General features: G+C 38.1%; 7 protein-coding genes and 1 non-coding gene across 11 annotated transcripts; 5 read left to right on the plus strand and 3 right to left on the minus strand.

Moving 5' to 3' along the window:
• The first annotated feature begins 18 nt into the window (after nt 1–18).
• Nucleotides 19–1228, plus strand: Coq3 (ubiquinone biosynthesis protein COQ3, mitochondrial). The gene is made up of 4 exons (XM_068294668.1): nt 19–156; nt 211–360; nt 436–968; nt 1032–1228. The coding sequence occupies exons 1-4, from the start codon at nt 125–127 to the stop codon at nt 1145–1147; spliced, it is 831 nt and encodes a 276-aa protein (XP_068150769.1). The 5' UTR covers nt 19–124; the 3' UTR covers nt 1148–1228.
• On the minus strand, nt 1149–1782 carry Mpp6 (M-phase phosphoprotein 6). The gene has a single exon (XM_068294669.1). The coding sequence runs from the start codon at nt 1702–1704 to the stop codon at nt 1219–1221; it is 486 nt and encodes a 161-aa protein (XP_068150770.1). The 5' UTR covers nt 1705–1782; the 3' UTR covers nt 1149–1218.
• A 919-nt stretch (nt 1783–2701) lies between these two features.
• On the plus strand, nt 2702–4507 carry E2f2 (E2F transcription factor 2). Of its 2 annotated transcripts, XM_068294778.1 has the most exons (6): nt 2702–2915; nt 3032–3217; nt 3278–3387; nt 3486–3744; nt 3821–4154; nt 4222–4507. In XM_068294778.1, the coding sequence occupies exons 2-6, from the start codon at nt 3182–3184 to the stop codon at nt 4323–4325; spliced, it is 843 nt and encodes a 280-aa protein (XP_068150879.1). In that variant the 5' UTR covers nt 2702–2915; nt 3032–3181; the 3' UTR covers nt 4326–4507. The 2 variants fall into 2 exon arrangements, with proteins under 2 accessions (XP_068150879.1, XP_068150878.1); XM_068294777.1 differs by having other exon boundaries at nt 2702–3217.
• Nucleotides 4508–4814: 307 nt separating this feature from the next.
• On the plus strand, nt 4815–8230 carry del (deadlock). 3 transcript variants are annotated; one of them, XM_068295135.1, is made up of 3 exons: nt 4815–5057; nt 5114–5593; nt 5648–8230. In XM_068295135.1, the coding sequence occupies exons 1-3, from the start codon at nt 4914–4916 to the stop codon at nt 7892–7894; spliced, it is 2871 nt and encodes a 956-aa protein (XP_068151236.1). In that variant the 5' UTR covers nt 4815–4913; the 3' UTR covers nt 7895–8230. The 3 variants fall into 3 exon arrangements, with proteins under 3 accessions (XP_068151236.1, XP_068151237.1, XP_068151238.1); XM_068295136.1 differs by having other exon boundaries at nt 5114–5590; XM_068295137.1 differs by having other exon boundaries at nt 4816–5057; nt 5114–5584.
• A 21-nt stretch (nt 8231–8251) lies between these two features.
• Nucleotides 8252–9045, plus strand: LOC137580985 (uncharacterized). The gene is made up of 2 exons (XM_068295138.1): nt 8252–8744; nt 8799–9045. Exons 1-2 carry the CDS (start codon nt 8295–8297, stop codon nt 9024–9026), a joined length of 678 nt encoding a protein of 225 aa, XP_068151239.1. The 5' UTR covers nt 8252–8294; the 3' UTR covers nt 9027–9045.
• A 554-nt stretch (nt 9046–9599) lies between these two features.
• Nucleotides 9600–14371, minus strand: bur (GMP synthase burgundy). The gene is made up of 10 exons (XM_068294191.1): nt 14037–14371; nt 12698–12805; nt 12301–12605; nt 11762–12062; nt 11591–11687; nt 11158–11527; nt 10879–11071; nt 10364–10768; nt 10112–10303; nt 9600–10044 (listed from the first exon to the last, which is right to left on the minus strand). Exons 2-10 carry the CDS (start codon nt 12785–12787, stop codon nt 9943–9945), a joined length of 2055 nt encoding a protein of 684 aa, XP_068150292.1. The 5' UTR covers nt 12788–12805; nt 14037–14371; the 3' UTR covers nt 9600–9942.
• LOC137581604 (small Cajal body-specific RNA PsiU2-38.40.4) lies at nt 12118–12257 on the minus strand. Its single transcript, XR_011033212.1, has one exon. It is a non-coding gene; the product is annotated as a small Cajal body-specific RNA PsiU2-38.40.4 (non-coding RNA).
• A 138-nt stretch (nt 14372–14509) lies between the features above and the next one.
• Mcm10 (minichromosome maintenance 10 homolog) lies at nt 14510–17189 on the plus strand. Its single transcript, XM_068294190.1, is given in 3 exon segments — nt 14510–14656; nt 14659–15744; nt 15809–17189. Coding segments are annotated over 3 exon segments (2322 nt in total). The 5' UTR covers nt 14510–14565; the 3' UTR covers nt 16954–17189.
• Nucleotides 17190–17259: the final 70 nt, after the last annotated feature.

Consider the following 17259-nt stretch of genomic DNA (forward strand, 5'->3'; position numbering starts at 1 on the left):
TCAGCTGTTAAGGGTATATACAAGTCGATTCGGCTCGTTTTTTGTTTTCTCGTTTTAAGCCCCATAAAAATAGCCAAAACAAAGTCAGCTGTTTTATGTTTCTTGGAACGAGCAAAAACTACAAATGTTTTGTAACAAATCGGTTACACCGGCTAGGTAAGTTTAAGTTTTAGTTAAACGGTTTATTATTTATTCTTTTTATTACAATAGGCTAAGTCAATATCTAGCCTCCCGCTTGGTAAGGAACAGTACTACCACTACTACCGACTACAATGAAGTGCGACATCATGAAAATCAATCTGAAAATTGGTGGAATCCCTGTGGTCCCATGGCAGCGTTGCATGCCTTGAACGAAATAAGGTTTGAAATATTTTGTACAACATTTATGCTAGAAAAATTAATATTTAGGGATGTATGTATGTATTTGTCTCATAGAGTGCCGTTTATACGTGATGGCCTAGTGGCGCGTGGCCAAGTTAATGCAGATTATATAAATACCACGAATGTGCTGCAGGATCAGAAAATGTTGGAAGTTGGTTGCGGCGGAGGTCTGTTAACGGAGCAGCTTGGGCGATTAGGTGCTGATATTACTGGAATAGATTTGGGTGAGAGACTCATACAACAGGCATGCAAACATTTAAATGAATCCAGTCCAGAACTGGTAACGAAAGTGAAATACAAATTGGAATCTGTGGATCAACATGCCAAAGCACATGGTCAATTATATAGTGCGGTCGTTGTTTCCGAGGTATTGGAGCATGTCGAAGATAAGGTTGGGCTCCTGGAGGCCTGTGTACGTTCCCTGAAGCCGGGTGGGTCGATTTTTATAACCACTATAAATAAAACTTTACCCATGTGGATAGGCGGTGTTCTAATTGGAGAATATGTGCTTAATTTAGCACCTAAAGGCACGCATCATTGGGAAAAGATGATCTCGCCGTTGGATGTGCAACGCATACTGGACACAAGTAAGGAAAATATCATATAATTCATATAAAACGTAAACTGACAGACTTATTTATTTGGCTTAGTGAATTGCCAGACTGTTTTAGTCAACGGTAGTACCTATGATTTCTGGAGAAACACATGGCGCTGGATTAACTCGACCCAAATGTGTTATGCCCTTCAGGCGGTGAAGCAAACTTGAATAATTTAAAGAGCTTGTTTTATTTAATGTATGTATACTAAATAACTAATTTTGTAGAAATAAAATAATTCCTAATCGTCATTGTCAAAATCTTGTCGAGGCTTTTTAAACTGAGGTTTTCTCTGCTGTAGGTGCTGTTGCTGGCTTCTTCGCTTATTGTCGTTTTTTGAATTGAACTTCTTCTTTATTGTTCTGCTGGCACTAGGCGCCTTATTGGCATAGTAAGTTTTGGCCATGTCCTGATCAGATACATCTTTAGGCTGTTCTGGCTTGAGTTTGCTCTCCTTTTCTGCTTTCTCTTGCTCCATAAGACGTTCCAGTTCGGGGTTCATTCCACGAAAACTAAGACGTCCGTCGATGAGTCCTTCGCAGATGGCATAGCTGGTCTCAATTATGAAATTTGAATTGGAGTTGAGCATCTTATCATTGATCTCATGAGAGTAAAGTGCACGACTTTGCTCATCATCGTCTTCCTTGGCCACTTTGACTTTGGTGCGTTGCATGAACTTCATGTCCAGAACGCCACGGGACAGCCGAGGCTTCACCTTAGAAGGCATTTTCGATTTTGGCAGAATAAAATAGAATCAAACAGCTCCGTACACGTTTTTCACAATGGAGACTAGAATGTGGCGACCAAAACAAAATGTTTAAAATCTGTGTTGAAAAATGTGTGCTGTGTTGGAAAGTATTGTACAATTAAGTGGCGCCTTCAAAATATTTTGACTTTTCGAAAAACGAGCTGAAAATAATTTTCATTTTATTGTATTGGTTTTGTTGAAAAGCTTTTTGGCGAAAAAGCAATAAAATATTTTCAGGTCAAGATAATCTGTTTGCTGTTTTTTATGGTCCGTGGAAATACCTTCTTTGGTCTTATATTGCCAAATAGTTTTTAATCAAGCATATTCCGAAAATATCAGAAACTAACAGTGCATATGGCTTAGACTTATTATTCTGTGATCCAAAGGAAGAACTTTTTCAAATATAAATTTTTACAAAGTATTTTCCTTTCATATTAAGTCAAGTCTATACCAACATACTAAATTTACTAAATATAAATGTTCGATAAATATATTTCGTGACACGCTATGCAGTAGCTGCAGGGTAGCGCGCCACACTTGACAATGAAAAAAAACGTGGTATTCAAAAACAAACCTCAAATTAATACCATGAGAAAGCTGGAAGTCGATGACAATAATATTAATTCGTTTTAAAAATTCAACGCAAACATAGTAAAACATAAAGTTGTCTAGTAAATAACAAGCAAAATAAAAAAAAATTCAATTAACATAATGAAATGTAGTGTTGCAAAACGATTTCAGAAAATTTCGCGACTATCGATATGATTGTATAGAGCAAATTCATACTATTTTTTTGCAGTGAACGGTAAAAAAATAATATTATTTAAACACCCTAATGTTTTATTTCACAAACTCTTATTGGCTTATAAAATTTGACTAGAATTTGAATAAAAAATATACAAAATCGGATAATATTTTAATCGAAATGCAACTCTTTATTGCGTTGCTTTGCAACACTAGACGAAAAGTCAGAATATAGGGAGAATGAAAAAAAGTGACATAAATGGCGGAAAATTGTGCTTCAAGCGCCAACATTTGTATTTAATTGTGATTTATTACAAAAATCGCTCAACAATAAGTGGTTTAAACTGCACTTAGAACGATCAGCGTAACCTTTTCGAAGCTAACAACTATTGAACAATTGCAAAAAGAATTTGAAAACGTAGCCATGTATAAGCGCAAATCTTTAGGTACAGGTACAATCGTAAACAGGGACAGTAGCACCACCAGCAGCAGCCAAAGCCGTGCAGATGGGGATGTGGATGTTGATGAGTCCATGGATGTGAATTCTTACGAAACTTTTCAGATTGAGCTGACTCAGCCGGAGGATGAAGACGAGCAACCAACGGGACAGCAACAGCAAATCAAACTGAGCCAATCCCAGAGCCAGCCCCAGCCCGGCCAGCAACGTTCAGTGGGTTCGTTGGTTTTGTTGACTCAAAAATTTGTGGAGTTGATGAAGGCAAATGGTGGCACCATTGATCTGAAAGAGGCAAGTTATCAAACTATTTTTCAATCTTCAAATTGTTTAATTAATTTTTTTGAAAAGCAGGCCACTAAAATTTTGGATGTCCAAAAACGGCGCATTTACGATATAACCAACGTTTTAGAGGGCATTGGCTTAATTGATAAGGGCCGTCATTGTTCTGTTGTGCGCTGGCGGTAAGCAATCTTTAGACATGCAATTTTGTGATTTTGTGCGATTTTTATACCCTTGTTATATTGAATTTTAATTTTTTGATATCCATTGCTTGCACTAGTGGCGGCGGCTTTCGGGATGCCAAGGATAAGGAGGAATATAGCCTGGCCTGTGAACGTACCAAACGACTAAGAACCATGGAAGATGAGCTCGATGAGCAACTGGAATATGCTCAACGCAATTTGCGCTATGTCATGCAAGATGCCACAAATCGTTCATATGCCTATTTAACACGAGATGATTTGTTGGACATTTATGGCGATAATTCAGTTTTTACCATACCAAATTATGATGAGGAAGTTGAAATCCAAAGAAGCAATGTAAGAGAATATTTATTTTGTGTTTTATAAAGTTAATTATTAATATAGCTAAATGTGTTGACTTCGGCGGCTGTAGAGTGAACTTCGTGTCTCGCTGGACAATGGTAGCACGATTGACATACGCCTGGTTACCAATCAAGGGAAATCGACTACAAATCCGCATTATCCTAATGAGTACTTTGATTATCGATGTCTTGATTCTCCATCTCCACCGCCTTCATCATCAGGATCCAGCGAGACTGGTCCTGCCACTGGCAATGTTATTACTGATGAGCATACTTACTCATGCAATCCCGACATGAAGGAGGAGATGAAATTGCGGGAGAATGAATTAACGGCGAAGATTATATTTCAAAATTACTTGGCTGGCCATTCGCTGAGAAGGTTTTATCCCGATGATCCAAATTTAGGTGGGTTACAAATTTTGTAGACTTTTAATTTTTCTATATAAATCTTTCTATTGTTTTGTTATTCTAGAAAATCCCCCCTTGGTGCAATTGAACCCACCCCAGGAGGATTTTAATTTTGTTTTGAAAAACGACGAAGGCATCTGTGAACTGTTTGACGTTCAGTGTTCTTAAGAACTAAGACTTTACAACGACTGATCGATCGGCCGAGTGCGTTGTGCAAATATTTATGATTAGTACAATTTTTACATATTTTTTTAATTCCCTCGTTAGAGGAAGTTTTCTAAAAATTAGTTTAATCCCCGTGTAAGTTTGCTTATGTTAACCCACAAATCAATAAAAAATAAAACTTTTAAGTCGGATTCGTTTTAAATTTATAAACTTCATTAATTAAATAAAATGAAACAGAAAAAAATCGAATAAAGTGATAAATTGAACTTTAATTTATATTATATATTGAAGTTACTGTATTCTTTCATTACATATCAGATAAGCAAATCTTTTTTTTCGTGGTATTGTATGCAGAAATTCACAAGACCCCCTTTTAAGTCGTTTACAAAAATGTTCTTTTGGCGGAAAGAAATAATCGATGTTCATTGCTCATCGATAAAGTCAAAAATCGATCAATTCGAAGACGCCAAGCACAGTGGCGACCCTGTTTGCCGCCCAATATGTGCCATCGCCAAGACTAACGGAACATAAAAAAAAGTTCCTTCACGTGCCATTGAAAAAGTTGTATCTTTTCTCCAGCAAATATTTAAAATGCGCGAACGAGAAAAAAAAGCACTATGGGAGGAAATGGTTTATCAATGTGGTGCATCCTTCTCGGATGCGGAATTGGTAAAGTATCATAAGCGGTTTTTAAGGAGTTGGGAGGATTCGCGATCTGTAATAATGCTGAAAAAGGTAAGAGTCGAAAATGCAAAGCTTACATTAATGAGTAATTCGTTTATTAACTTTAGGAAGATTTAAGAACACTAGTGACGGTGCCATCATCGGAGAGGCAAAAACCAAAAACTGCGTTGACTGGAATGAAGCGTCGTTTTAGCCTTCATCATGAACACTCGGATGATTCTGAAGAATCACTTCCTTTAGCTGTTTGGAAAAAACGTGCGAATAATAATGAACAAAAGCCAAGACAATCTTTCGTGGCTCACGTGCCCAAAGCTAAACGTAGCCGGGGTCCTCCCTCAATAAGTGCCAAGCTTCCGGAGCCGGAAAATTGGGAAGAAATGTCAGAAGCATCTAAAACGATTGCCAAATATAATGATTGTCAGGAAAAGTTCCGTGCAAGTCTGCCAGTCGATGAGGCATTTGAGCGGGACAGAAAGGCAAATTTGGAAGCGCTGCTGGCGGAGAAGAGAAAAGAGCTAAAATCGGAGATGAAAGCACAGCGCTTAGCAGCGTCACAGCGGAAACCGAGGAACTCTGGCGTAAAAGTTGTAAGCTCAATTTTGGAATTAATATCACTTAACCAGTTTCTTTTGTTGCCACAGATTCATGAAGTGCAAGCAGCTCATATTGCACCGGGGGTAATTAATTTGTCACCAGCTAAAGAATTGCCGAAGAAGGATACTCGTAAGATGCCAGGCGGCAAAAAAATTGCTGAGAGGAATGGACCATTTATCCAATTGAATGGCTCGGTGCAACGAAAATTGTGCGCACCTTTGATGTTAAATTCCATACGCATTGATCATACGTATAATATGCCTCCAGCTACAGGCGACATGAATTTCCAAAAGAAAGAAGAGAAATTTGATGTTACGACACGTCCAACTAATGATATTGAAGTTGAAGAGCTTTTGATAGACGATGCTTTGGAAATGACTACTCCAGTTACGGATGTCAATTTAGATTTATGTGAAATCTTGCAAAATAATTTGGTGAGCGAAATTGAAATGTTCAATTGCACTAATGGGGCAAACGATCACCTAGATATGCAGGTAGATAATGGAATAGAGCTCTGGTTACGGGATATGGAAGCTGAAATGCCAGATAAATTGGATTATGAATTAAATGAAAAACAAGTCGAAAACATTACCGATTGCATAGATATAATAAATTCATCAACTGAGGATATGCCATTAGTATTTGATTCAAGCGGAAACAATGACACATTATGTGAATTCGAACATTATGATCAACAGTTGAAAGTGAAAAGTGAACCGCAAAAAATTGAGACAATTTTATTCGATAACAGGGCATTATTGGAACTAACAGAAGCATCAGACATAAATAAACATAATAAGGAATTCATGTTGGAGGATCAGAGATCAAAGGACACTACAGTAAATAAGACCCCATTGGAGATGGAAGCCGCTGAAAACATTGAACTGAGCTATGATGATGATGATGTGCTTTCAGTGGCTGCATCCTGTTATGACTTAGAAGATTTGATAAATGATGAACCAGCTATGAAAAGTGTGCACCAGCAGCAGGGTGAGAGAAAGAAAGAAATAGATCTACAGAAACTAAAAGAGCAGCCAAAAGTAGTTGGAGATAGAAAAAATGAAATAGATTTCCAGAAACTAGAAGAGCAGCAAAACGTAGTTGAAGAGAGGAAGATAGAAATAGATCTCCAGAAACTAAAAGAGCAGCCAAAAGTAATGCAATCTTTATACAAGGCATCAGAAGTGAAACCTAAACCTAAATCTGAACCAGTTGCAGTTGCCAGAAATCCGCAACCACTTGCAAATTCGGAACCAGTTGCAGTTTCCAGAAACCCGCAAGATGATATTAATATACAAAGAGCCCAGGCCTTGGCTGCCCGTCGTTCATCTACAAATTGTCCTGTATTTGCTCCACCATATCGGTTGCCACAAGTGTCAGATTCGAATGAGAGTAATAATATAGAGTGCGTGTCCACTGATAATTACAACGGCAATATTCTCAAAATACTTGGTATTAAGTGTTGGCCAAATTTGGATCTTGATTGCTCGAAACTGGATTGTCATCATGAATCTCAAAGCGTTCCCGACGTCGTCAGACGTCTTACGAGACTCGATGAGAGCGAGTTGATCTCCAGTTACGAATTTCTCAGAGAAAGCAGCATACTTTTTAAACAGTATATAACGCACTTCGCCGATATATTTGCCAACCGTCGTTTGTTTAGATGCTTGATTCAAACGGTTGTAGATTGCCGGCTTTATAAAGAATTCTGCGCCCCCTATTTAGTCCACCTATATACGGCTTTTAAGCATTTTGGAAAGGAAGAGGAGGGTTTGAGTTGCATAATGCAACATCTTTGGATGCCAAGCAAGGCAACCAAGTTCCAAGACTTGACAGAAGCCATTTTGAACATTTTGTCCTCGGCCAATTGGTATGATTACATGACAGAATTAACGGATTTATTCAAAAACCATTGCTTTCCCATGCCAAATGAATTTATGACAGTCATCGTGAAATCGGCCATAATAAAGAGAGAAATAAATAGAGAAATGTTGCAGTTGGCTTTACAGTTGGTGCTGTTACGACGCGTCGATGGAGTCCATGACAAGGCTCTTGTTGATACATTAAATATGATAGCTTGCAGCGATGCCACCACGAAACTAGAATCTACGTCGATTGAAACAACGTCTGAGACGTTGCAGCAGCCACCTTTGAGTAACGAATGCCAAAATAGTTCCAGCAAAGATCAATGTGCTAGCAAGAATCGAGCTAGAATATTATCCGTCGACTACCTTCATACCGCAGAGAATGGAGTCTCCACTTGGCACCCCTATGATAATTATAATCCCAATTAAAAGCAATTATCATCAATGAAATTGATATGTTAAAAGAATTTAAACACAAATGAAAAACATTTTAAGACCCCACTGATTATTTTCGTAGATATTTCCAAGTGTTTTATTGAATTTTCAAGAAGAAATCATGTTTTTGTTATCGTTACTAACTGTTTGCCTCAGACTTACGTTATTATTAAGTAATTTGTGATTCTTAGCGAATCTGTAGGATGCAGAAGATATCGCATTCTGTTTGCATAATCGTTTAAAATATGTACTTGTTAAACTAAGATAAAATATATGGAAAAAAAAAAAAAAGTTACAATTTGTTTGTTCACTAAAGTCTCGATCAAATTATACAGTGTGCTATTGTTTTATTGAAAAATTTTGGAGAATTATTATTTTTTTTTTTCAGATAACAATGTATCCCAGGCATAGGCATAAATCCAGCAGTGCATCAATGCAAAAAGCGTTAAGTTCTAGTAGTTCCGTTCCCACTATTGCCTCACTCGAATCTAAAAAGAAAGTTAAAAAGTATCTCAAGTTAATTGAATTATATAAGGATCATGAGTGTTTGTGGAATGAATGTAATAAAGACTTCTTTAATTTCGAATTGAAAGAGCAAGTTTGGGAGTTTATTGCACGGAAAATGAAACGCGATTCCGATCCTAATGAATGGAAATATTTAATCCATAAATTACGATATAATGTTCAACGGGAAAAAATCCACGAACAAGAGGCGCGATTCAATAATACTGTGAATAAGTTAAGACCCAAACTTTCATATTCGGACAAATTCCAGTTTTTAAATCACATGTTTGATCGTAAGCGAGTTGCAGGCGAAAGTATTCCTAGTACATCTTTACGAAATGTGAGTTCAAGAGAAATACTGAAAAAAAGTTAATATCATATTTTTTCTAAATAGCTCGCAGCACGTGCTTCCGGTTCTATAGGATCAGGTGGTGGGCAGCGACAGGAGAGTCTCACTATCAGATATTCGCGGACTAAGAAAAAAACTACTCCATTGCATTCCCACAAATTGAAGGCTCTCCAATCTTTGCGTGACAGTTATTCAAATAATTTCATTTTTACGCCTGAAGCTTTTCGTAAAGTTACACAAATAATTAGTAATTACACTGGGGCCAGTAAATAAACTGTGGAATTTGTTAATATTTTTGTTGTTTCGTTTTATTACATTCCGTTTTTGCGTTTTTTGTTTTTGTATTATTATAACAATTCATAAATTTAGCTTACAATATTTATCATAAATTTTATATATAATGTATATATACATACATGTATGTATATATGCATATTATGGTTGCCTTTTATAAATTTTATTTTTTCTTTCTTTTTATATTTTACTTTCATTCTATTTTGAAAGCATTTTGTAAATATGGTACATTTTTTTTCGAATTTGATTTTGTTTTATTTTTTTTATATTTAATATATGTATGTTTATTTATTTATATAACTAAAAAAATGCGTAATTTAACTGTTTTGTTTAATTTTCTGTTTTGTGGTTATATTCCTTTTTATAAAAGGAACAATGACAAAAAAATTAAAGAAAAACCTGCATAAATTTACATAAGTGTTTTTTCCTTTTATTTTTTGTTTTTAAAGAGCAAATTGTTTGCCTTTTCCCTCATTTGTTGATAAAGTTTTAGTACACACACATACACACACACAAAGAAACACGCATGCACACCCACACACATACAAATCATTATCGATATTATAAACCTGAATAGTTTTTTTTATTATTATTTCTCTTATATTTTGTTTCTCGATTTAAAAGCGGCACTCAATTGGCTCTTTGCCCATCATTCTGGCGGGGAAAGGAAAAGAAAAGGGGCGTGGTGGTGGTTTGAGGTGCAGCAAATATCGTCGAAGGCTTTTCTTTTTGGCTATTTCTCCACCCAAATCAAGGCTTTATTGTTTGTTGGTTGGTTTGTTGTTTGTTCATCTTGATAATCTTCTCATCATATTCTTTTATATTTCTATGAAATGGCTGTAGAATTAGTAGTTATAGTTATTGTTTTTGTAGGAGTAATTTTGGTTTCAACGCATCATTCCCACTCAGTAGTGCCCGGCGGCTTGGCTGTCAAGTCATATAAAACTCTCGAGATTCCATCCATTTTGGATATATCGCGTACAATTTGATTCAGGACCTTTTCATATACATAAAAAAAAATATATAAGTGGCTACAATTTGAATAATGTACATATTTTACTCACTTGCAATGGCAGTTGCACAGATCCAGGCACTGCTGGCACTCCGGTCATAAAATCATTTGTTATGAATGGCCTTAAGACCACCGATCTTCTGCACGATGGCGTACGATTAATGGGATCACGATCAAAGTGTACAGGTATTAAGACAACAGGCATCTGTGAGATTTTACGATACAGGCCTGCTTGCATGATAATCTACAAAGAAATCAAGCAGATATCTAACCAACTGTTGTAAGAAACAAAATCAAATCTTACCTCGTTGGCTATTGCATCGGCCTTTCTTATTTGGCTAAGCACGACTGTGTTAAGAGTTGTGTGCGTTACATCAGTGACTAGATATTGCACTGGTTCACCAAAAATGTAACACACTCGATTCACATTATGCAAAATGCGTGGTATTATCTTTGCCAAGAACAACAAATCCTGCCAGTTGGGTTCTTGTTGTCTTGTCGATAGACCAACTACATAGCTATAGGTTCGTTTGTCGCCCTGAACTCCCACTGACCGAATTGGAAGCAAGGTTGACTGGATTTGTAAGTTTGTCGAGATGCGTACTAGCTCTTTTTGCTCAGCCTCACTAGTGGCACCAGTCACACGATTGATTAGTGCATGATTCTTTTGCAGCTTATTTTTATAATCTACAATTACACGACTTATAACCTGAAGTGAAGATCAAAGGGATAAGATAAGATATAAAGATTATAGATAAGAAAAATTATATATAATCGAAATTGTACCGTCAATAACGTTACAATTTTATTTTAACATACCTGAGTCTCTGAATAATCTTTCTCCATAAATGCCTCCTCGGCACATAGGACACGTATAGCTAAACCGGGTCCTGGAAATGGTTGTCGCTCTACCAACTCTGGTGGAAGACCCAAATCATTACCCAAATCGCGAACTTCATCCTTGTGAAAGTCACACAATGGTTCTACGACACGGCCAGCACTGCGCAGCTCTCTATTAAAAAAAAAAAAAAACAAATCATAATTATTTATAAATGGTCAGGCAATAATTAAAAATAATTTTGGCTTCTAACTACATACCTTATCAAATCTGTATCATTGTGATGAGTTTTTATTGTTTCCGCATTCGTGCTAACCAAGTTCGATGCGGACTCGATTAGATCTGGCCTTAGGGTTCCTTGGGCTAGTAAGACCTCCTCGGGCTTAAGTTTCAATTCGGCCACCACATCATTGGTAACCTTTACAAATATATCACCAATTATCTTGCGTTTCTCCTCCGGGTTGAAAGTCTGCCATAACATTGGCGTTTCCACTACAGAATACTGGCCAGGCCTCTTTACTTGCGTGGTGCCCTTGAGGAACGTATAGCCTTCTTTGCGCACGATCAAATCGATGCCAATTTCACGCAAAGACCTCTCAACCTTTTCACTTTCGTTCTGCCGCATGAAACCTAGTGACCAACAAAAAGAACGTTTTAATTAAATTTCGGATTCGTATTTTAGTAGGCTTTTACCATTATCTACATGCACAGCAATTATCTGGCCAGGATGCAGAGCACGCCGCAATAGAGCAGCACATACACTGGAATCCACTCCACCGCTAACTAAAAGCTGCACAACGTCCGGAAGGTAAAACATGAATGAAGATGATGAATATATATATTTATAACTTTTGTGCTACATACCAAGACCTTGTTGCTGCCAACTTTCTCCTGTATATAGCGTATGCACTCATCTTTGCGACTACCCATGGTGAAATTTGGAGTCAATTCGCAGATTTCGTATAGGAAATTCGATAGCATCTGTTTGCCATTGATGGTTAGATCCACCTCGGGATGAAATTGTACGCCATAGATGCGTAGCACTTCATTATAAACGGCTGTGACTATGCGATTTGTTGACCAACCGCCCACTTTCAGTTTCTCACCCACACGCTCAACACTGTCACCATGAGTTAGTAATACAGATTGGGTGCGGCTTAGACGACTGTAAATAATAGGAAGAGGGATTAGAATAGGGCGTAATATTTGATATCATAAAATTATGTCCTGCCACGTGTAAACCAGTTTATAGACTTCATTAAACTGAACTGATCTTGGCATATATGTAATTTGATTTAGCAGGATTGTATCAGCGTTCAAATAAGTTCAATAGACTTGAACACCTTCTTAATGCTGCCATTGATAAGTCACTACACATGAATTCAGTCGAACTCATCACTCACCTGAACAAAGGACAGGAGGTTTCAATCTCAATATTTTGCTGGCCATCCTCTCGTATATCCGTTTTCAGAACAGTGCCACCAAATTCTTTATTAATTAGTTGCATTCCATAGCATATGCCCAGCATGGGTATCTTCAGTTTGAACAGATCCGGATCATATGTAGGAGCATCTTCAGCATAAACGGAGTTAGGTCCCCCGGATATGATAATGCCACGATAGCCATTATTGCGTATAGTTGCCGCCGGAGTGTCCAATGGAAGTATATCCGATTCAACTAGCAGTTCGCGCACCTTGCGATCGATAACCTAAGAGAAGATATGGAGAAGTTTCATTTAACCAGCTAAGTTCTGTTTTTATTTATTTTTTTTTTTAATTGAATTGATTTAATATTTTTTACCTTGCCATATTGTGCTCCAGCATCAAGTATAACAATTTTATCATGTCGCAGTCCATTCTCTGCTGTCCCCAGAAATATATTTGAATTCATTTCTTTATCGTTGCAGCACTGCAATAACAAAACATCAAGACTGCAAATTAATCAAGTAAATTGAAATCGAACTTATATTTATATGAGTTTCTATTATACAGTTGTGATAAGGCCAAAACTTGGCTTGGTAATTGATGCTCGCAAGCGAAGGTTAAACACAGCCAGAGAGAGGAAGAGAGACTCCCACTACCAGCATCCATAACCCACTGCCACCTACCGGTAATATCTTATGGAGCACACGTAGAATCATTCAACATGCATTGATCGAGTGAGGTAAGCCAAGGCAAGAACAACAACAGACACAGTGCATCCACCTTCACGCGAATATTCTACGATAGATAGACAACAACAACAAACACATTTCAATTTCAAGGAAACATTGAAATGCTGCTTAATGATGTGTGTGCGTGTATGCAAGAGTGTTAGTGCGTGTAAGAGCAAAAATGAAATAAAAACAAATGGAAAAAGGTCAAAAATCATTTTTGCCTAATATTGTTAAAAATTAAATTAAAAAAAAAAAAAAAAACACACTGTTAATAGCGGCACAAGGAGGCGGCAATATGTAAGCGGGTTTGTGTGTGGTGGGGATGCCGGCTACTGACCGTGCCAGATGACATGCATACATATGCAAGAGAGAATGAGAGCGAAACGGTGAGCAAGAATGAGATGCATCATTGTATAGGTTGGCAGGCAGTGAGTGGAGGTGGGGCAAAATGCAAAATAAAATCTTAATATGTACATATGTAGCTGATATAGCTCTGCTCTGCCAAAAATATTTCCAGTTAACTATACACATATGTATATAAATCACAAAACACTCCCTGAGAAAGGTTATCATCATTTACAGCAAAAACAACAACAAAAGAAAAATTGCAACAGCAGAGGTTGTGGTTTAATGAAAGCATGACACACACACACACACACACACACATACATGACATCGCAATGCACGTGGAGAGGAGGGGTAATCAGCACACACACACATGCTTTCGGCTCTTCAAGCATAGCTTCTAACCATAAAATGGCCACGAGATGCGCTTTAAATTATAATTTTTTGGTATAAAAAATTAGATGTATGTATGTATATATTTTGCTTTGTAATGACAATGGGTTGTGGTTGAAGCAAAATGGAATGCAAGCAAAACAGCATAGACAAATAGCCGCATGGGCCAGGTGCAAACAAGCGTAGGCGGTTAAGCGATGACAGTCGATGGCCGCAGCACAGGCAAAATTGTGGGTGTACTCTTACCTGTTAAGTGAATTTCCCTTTAATGATTTGTGATTCAAATATTAACAATAAAACTGTTCTTAAACACAGGAGCCGTGTTGTCGTAGTGCTCCCTCTTCTTCCTTTTTTTTTGCAATTCTGCTGCTGGGACTTCTTTTCCACTTTTGCACTTTGTTTTTTACTCGTTTGTTTGATTTCGGCTAATAAAAGATGTCGTATTCGGACCTTGTTGACGAATATGCACTTTGGTGCCTGTTGGCCACTGCGTAACGAATCTATTTTGCTTTACTAACTCTGACTATATTTTCCTATATTTTTTTCGCAAATTAAAGCCTTTGGTTTTGTTGTCACCAGTGTTAAAGAAGGTTATATGTAGTGTTGCAAAGCATCGGCTGGAAAGTCGGGATTTTTTTATAATAGGATTTTCAACCTTTTTTGGTATTTTTTCCAAAAAGTATTATTTGCGCCTGTTGAGATGTTGACAACACTATTTTGGAAAAATTCGCGGGAAAATAAATAGTGAAAATCTTAAGAGCCTTTATTTAGCCAAATGACTCCAGCAACCAACGTTTCGCAACCAGATACGAGCATCGAGGATGAGGATGAAATTTTGCAACTGGAGAAACTGTTGGCCGAAGCTGAAAAAAAGATGCAGAGTCAGCAACTACATCTTCCATGAAGACTTCGGCTCCAAAATTGCGGAATTGGGAAGACACCAGTTTCGCCAATGCACTTAGCTATGAGGTAGATGTAAAGGCATCTGCAAAGATCAAATCCAATAAAAAGGAGAAAGAGAAATGTTTAGCCAAAGAGCAGGAATTGGATTCGTCTGATGATGAGGAAGTTAAAAATTTTCTTGAAAGGAAATATAATGAGTATGGCAGTGATATAAATCAGAAGTTGAAGCAGCAGAGGGATCATGCGCATGAATTGAAGATAGCCCGAGAAGTGGATTCGGAATTAAAAACGCTCGATTCAGTGCAAATGACACCGGAGGCACTACGTCTAAAAAATCCTCATAATCCAATTAAGCGAACGGCAACGAGTAGCTCATTTCAACGACCTGTACAGGAAGCAGCTGCTTCATCTCCCATATTATCCAACTCTCCACTCACTTCTGCTGTTTACACGGATCCTGTGTTTGGCTTACGTATGATCAATCCGCTGATATCGAGTTCCTTGCTACAGGAACGCATGTCTGGACGGAAGGCTGTACAATTCTCGGGTGTGGCAAATCACATAGAACGCGGAGATTTGGCCAAAGATTGGGTAATAGCCGGGGCATTAGTATCCAAGCAGCCCGTACGTAGTACAAAGAAAGGAGATCCCTATTCAACCTGGCGCCTGTCCGACTTACGTGGTGAGGTGAAAACTGTGTCACTATTTCTCTTCAAGGAAGCTCACAAAACGTTGTGGAAGACAGCGGAGGGCATGTGCCTGGCTGTGCTTAATCCGACGATCTTCGAAAGGCGTTCAGGCAGCAGCGATGTGGCGTGTCTGTCCATAGACTCTTCACAAAAAGTTATGATTTTGGGACAATCCAAGGATCTGGGCACTTGTCGAGCGGTGAAAAAGAATGGTGATAAATGCACAGCAGTAGTTAATCTTACCGATTGCGATTACTGTGTATTTCATGTAAAGCAGGAATATGGTAAAATGTCCCGTAGATCGGAGCTACAATCAGCCACCTCGGGTCGAGGACTAAATGAGCTAAGAAATAAGGTGTTGGGTAAGTTTTTTCATTAACAATTTTATGTATATCTCTTCAGTTTAATAGTTTGCGACTCTCACAGGAAAGACGGAGGTTTTTTATGCTGGCAATTCATTTTCGGCTGTTCCCGCCCGTAAGAGCTCCAAGCTCATATCAAAGGAAAGGGATAGATTAAGCAAGTTGGCTGGCTATGATGTGTCACCTTTTGCTCACACAGTGAATCACACCGCACAACCAAAGAAGCCAACTTCTGCTATACCCTATGCCGATCGTGGTGGGGTCACATCTCGACTAGCTGGAGCTGTCGAAGCTTCGTCAAAGCAAAGACATCAAGATCTGAACCGTTTACGTTTGTTAAAAGAGGAAAATGAGCGTTTTCAGAAGGATAATGAACTAAACACTACTCCAATATCAAAGCCAACAAATGCTGGTACCCCCTGCACTCCGCCCAGTGTGCCAGAGAAATTTCAAAATCGCGGCTTTTCCTTTGATACCAGTTTAACACCCAAGCTCTCAAGCAGCGAGAATTTCAACTTTGATATTAATATTGGTTCACGAAAAGCCCAAAACGCCAAACTAAAAGCTTTGGCCCTTCTTAAAAAACAGCCTCTGGAAAAGATTAATCCAAACTCTACGCGTGGCACACAGTCGGGGAAACGTCGGGCTATTGATGAACTGCATGAGCAATTTTCCGATTCAGCCAAGCGTCAGAAATTGGAAGAGGACGATCGGGAAATGATGCGCAAGTCCCGGATTGAGAAAATTATGGCCGCCACATCGACGCATTCAAATCTTGTAAAGATGAAGGAACAAGATGCCCAAGATGAATACTTCAACAAGCTAGAACGCAAAGAGGCAATGGAGGAAAAAATGTTAAACACCTTTAAAATGGCATGCAAGGCAGTTATTTGCCAAAAGTGCAAGTATACAGCGTTCTCGGCTGCCGATCGTTGCAAGGAAGAGAAGCATCCCCTTAAGGTTGTGGACGCTGAGAAGCGTTTCTTTCAGTGCAAGGATTGTGGGAATCGCACCACTACCGTCTTCAAGTTACCCAAACAAAGCTGCAACAGCTGTAAGGGATCGCGCTGGGAACGCACGGGCATGATTCGTGAAAAGAAGGTATGCACCGGAAGGGAATCGTTGTCGGTCCGTGGCGATGAAGAGACCTTTATGGGCAGTTTGGCCAGTGGTGCCAATCTTAATCTGCTGGTCCCAGATGAGGAGTAGATAGGTAAAGTTTTATTTCATTCGTTTAAACATATCATTTGACTCTGCACATATACATATGTATATATATCTATTTACAACATTATATTGATTAATCATAATTAGAATTCACAATTTTTGGCATACGATAAAACTACGGATCTCTAGATAAATATTATTGAATAAGTACAATTGGTCCATTTCCTACTGCTAACGTAAATCGTAAATAAAACATGTATGCAAGTGCCTAACAGCGAGATTTCTCATGAAGTTCTTCGAAATTAAACAGAAAGCGCTTATAAAAAAATGGCAAATTTCAATTAAAAA

This window comes from Drosophila tropicalis, unplaced genomic scaffold, assembly GCF_018151085.1.
Source record: "Drosophila tropicalis isolate 14030-0801.00 unplaced genomic scaffold, ASM1815108v1 contig_845, whole genome shotgun sequence".
In the NCBI taxonomy this organism is placed as follows: Eukaryota; Metazoa; Arthropoda; class Insecta; order Diptera; family Drosophilidae; genus Drosophila; species Drosophila tropicalis.

Coding starts and splice junctions, on each gene's coding strand:
- Coq3 (XM_068294668.1), top strand. CDS start 125: ATGTTTTGTAACAAATCGGTTACACCGGCTAG. Junction 157..210: donor AAATCGGTTACACCGGCTAG/GTAAGTTTAAGT, acceptor TTATTACAATAG/GCTAAGTCAATATCTAGCCT. Junction 361..435: donor CATGCCTTGAACGAAATAAG/GTTTGAAATATT, acceptor TTTGTCTCATAG/AGTGCCGTTTATACGTGATG.
- Mpp6 (XM_068294669.1), bottom strand. CDS start 1,704: ATGCCTTCTAAGGTGAAGCCTCGGCTGTCCCGTGGCGTTCTGGACATG.
- E2f2 (XM_068294777.1), top strand. CDS start 2,894: ATGTATAAGCGCAAATCTTTAGGTACAGGTACAATCGTAAACAGGGAC. Junction 3,218..3,277: donor GCACCATTGATCTGAAAGAG/GCAAGTTATCAA, acceptor TTTGAAAAGCAG/GCCACTAAAATTTTGGATGT. Junction 3,388..3,485: donor TGTTCTGTTGTGCGCTGGCG/GTAAGCAATCTT, acceptor TGCTTGCACTAG/TGGCGGCGGCTTTCGGGATG.
- del (XM_068295135.1), top strand. CDS start 4,914: ATGCGCGAACGAGAAAAAAAAGCACTATGGGAGGAAATGGTTTATCAA. Junction 5,058..5,113: donor CTGTAATAATGCTGAAAAAG/GTAAGAGTCGAA, acceptor TATTAACTTTAG/GAAGATTTAAGAACACTAGT. Junction 5,594..5,647: donor GGAACTCTGGCGTAAAAGTT/GTAAGCTCAATT, acceptor TTGTTGCCACAG/ATTCATGAAGTGCAAGCAGC.
- LOC137580985 (XM_068295138.1), top strand. CDS start 8,295: ATGTATCCCAGGCATAGGCATAAATCCAGCAGTGCATCAATGCAAAAA. Junction 8,745..8,798: donor CTAGTACATCTTTACGAAAT/GTGAGTTCAAGA, acceptor TTTTCTAAATAG/CTCGCAGCACGTGCTTCCGG.
- bur (XM_068294191.1), bottom strand. CDS start 12,787: ATGAATTCAAATATATTTCTGGGGACAGCAGAGAATGGACTGCGACAT. Junction 12,063..12,300: donor ACCTCCTGTCCTTTGTTCAG/GTGAGTGATGAG, acceptor TATTATTTACAG/TCGTCTAAGCCGCACCCAAT. Junction 11,072..11,157: donor AATGATACAGATTTGATAAG/GTATGTAGTTAG, acceptor TTTTTTTAATAG/AGAGCTGCGCAGTGCTGGCC.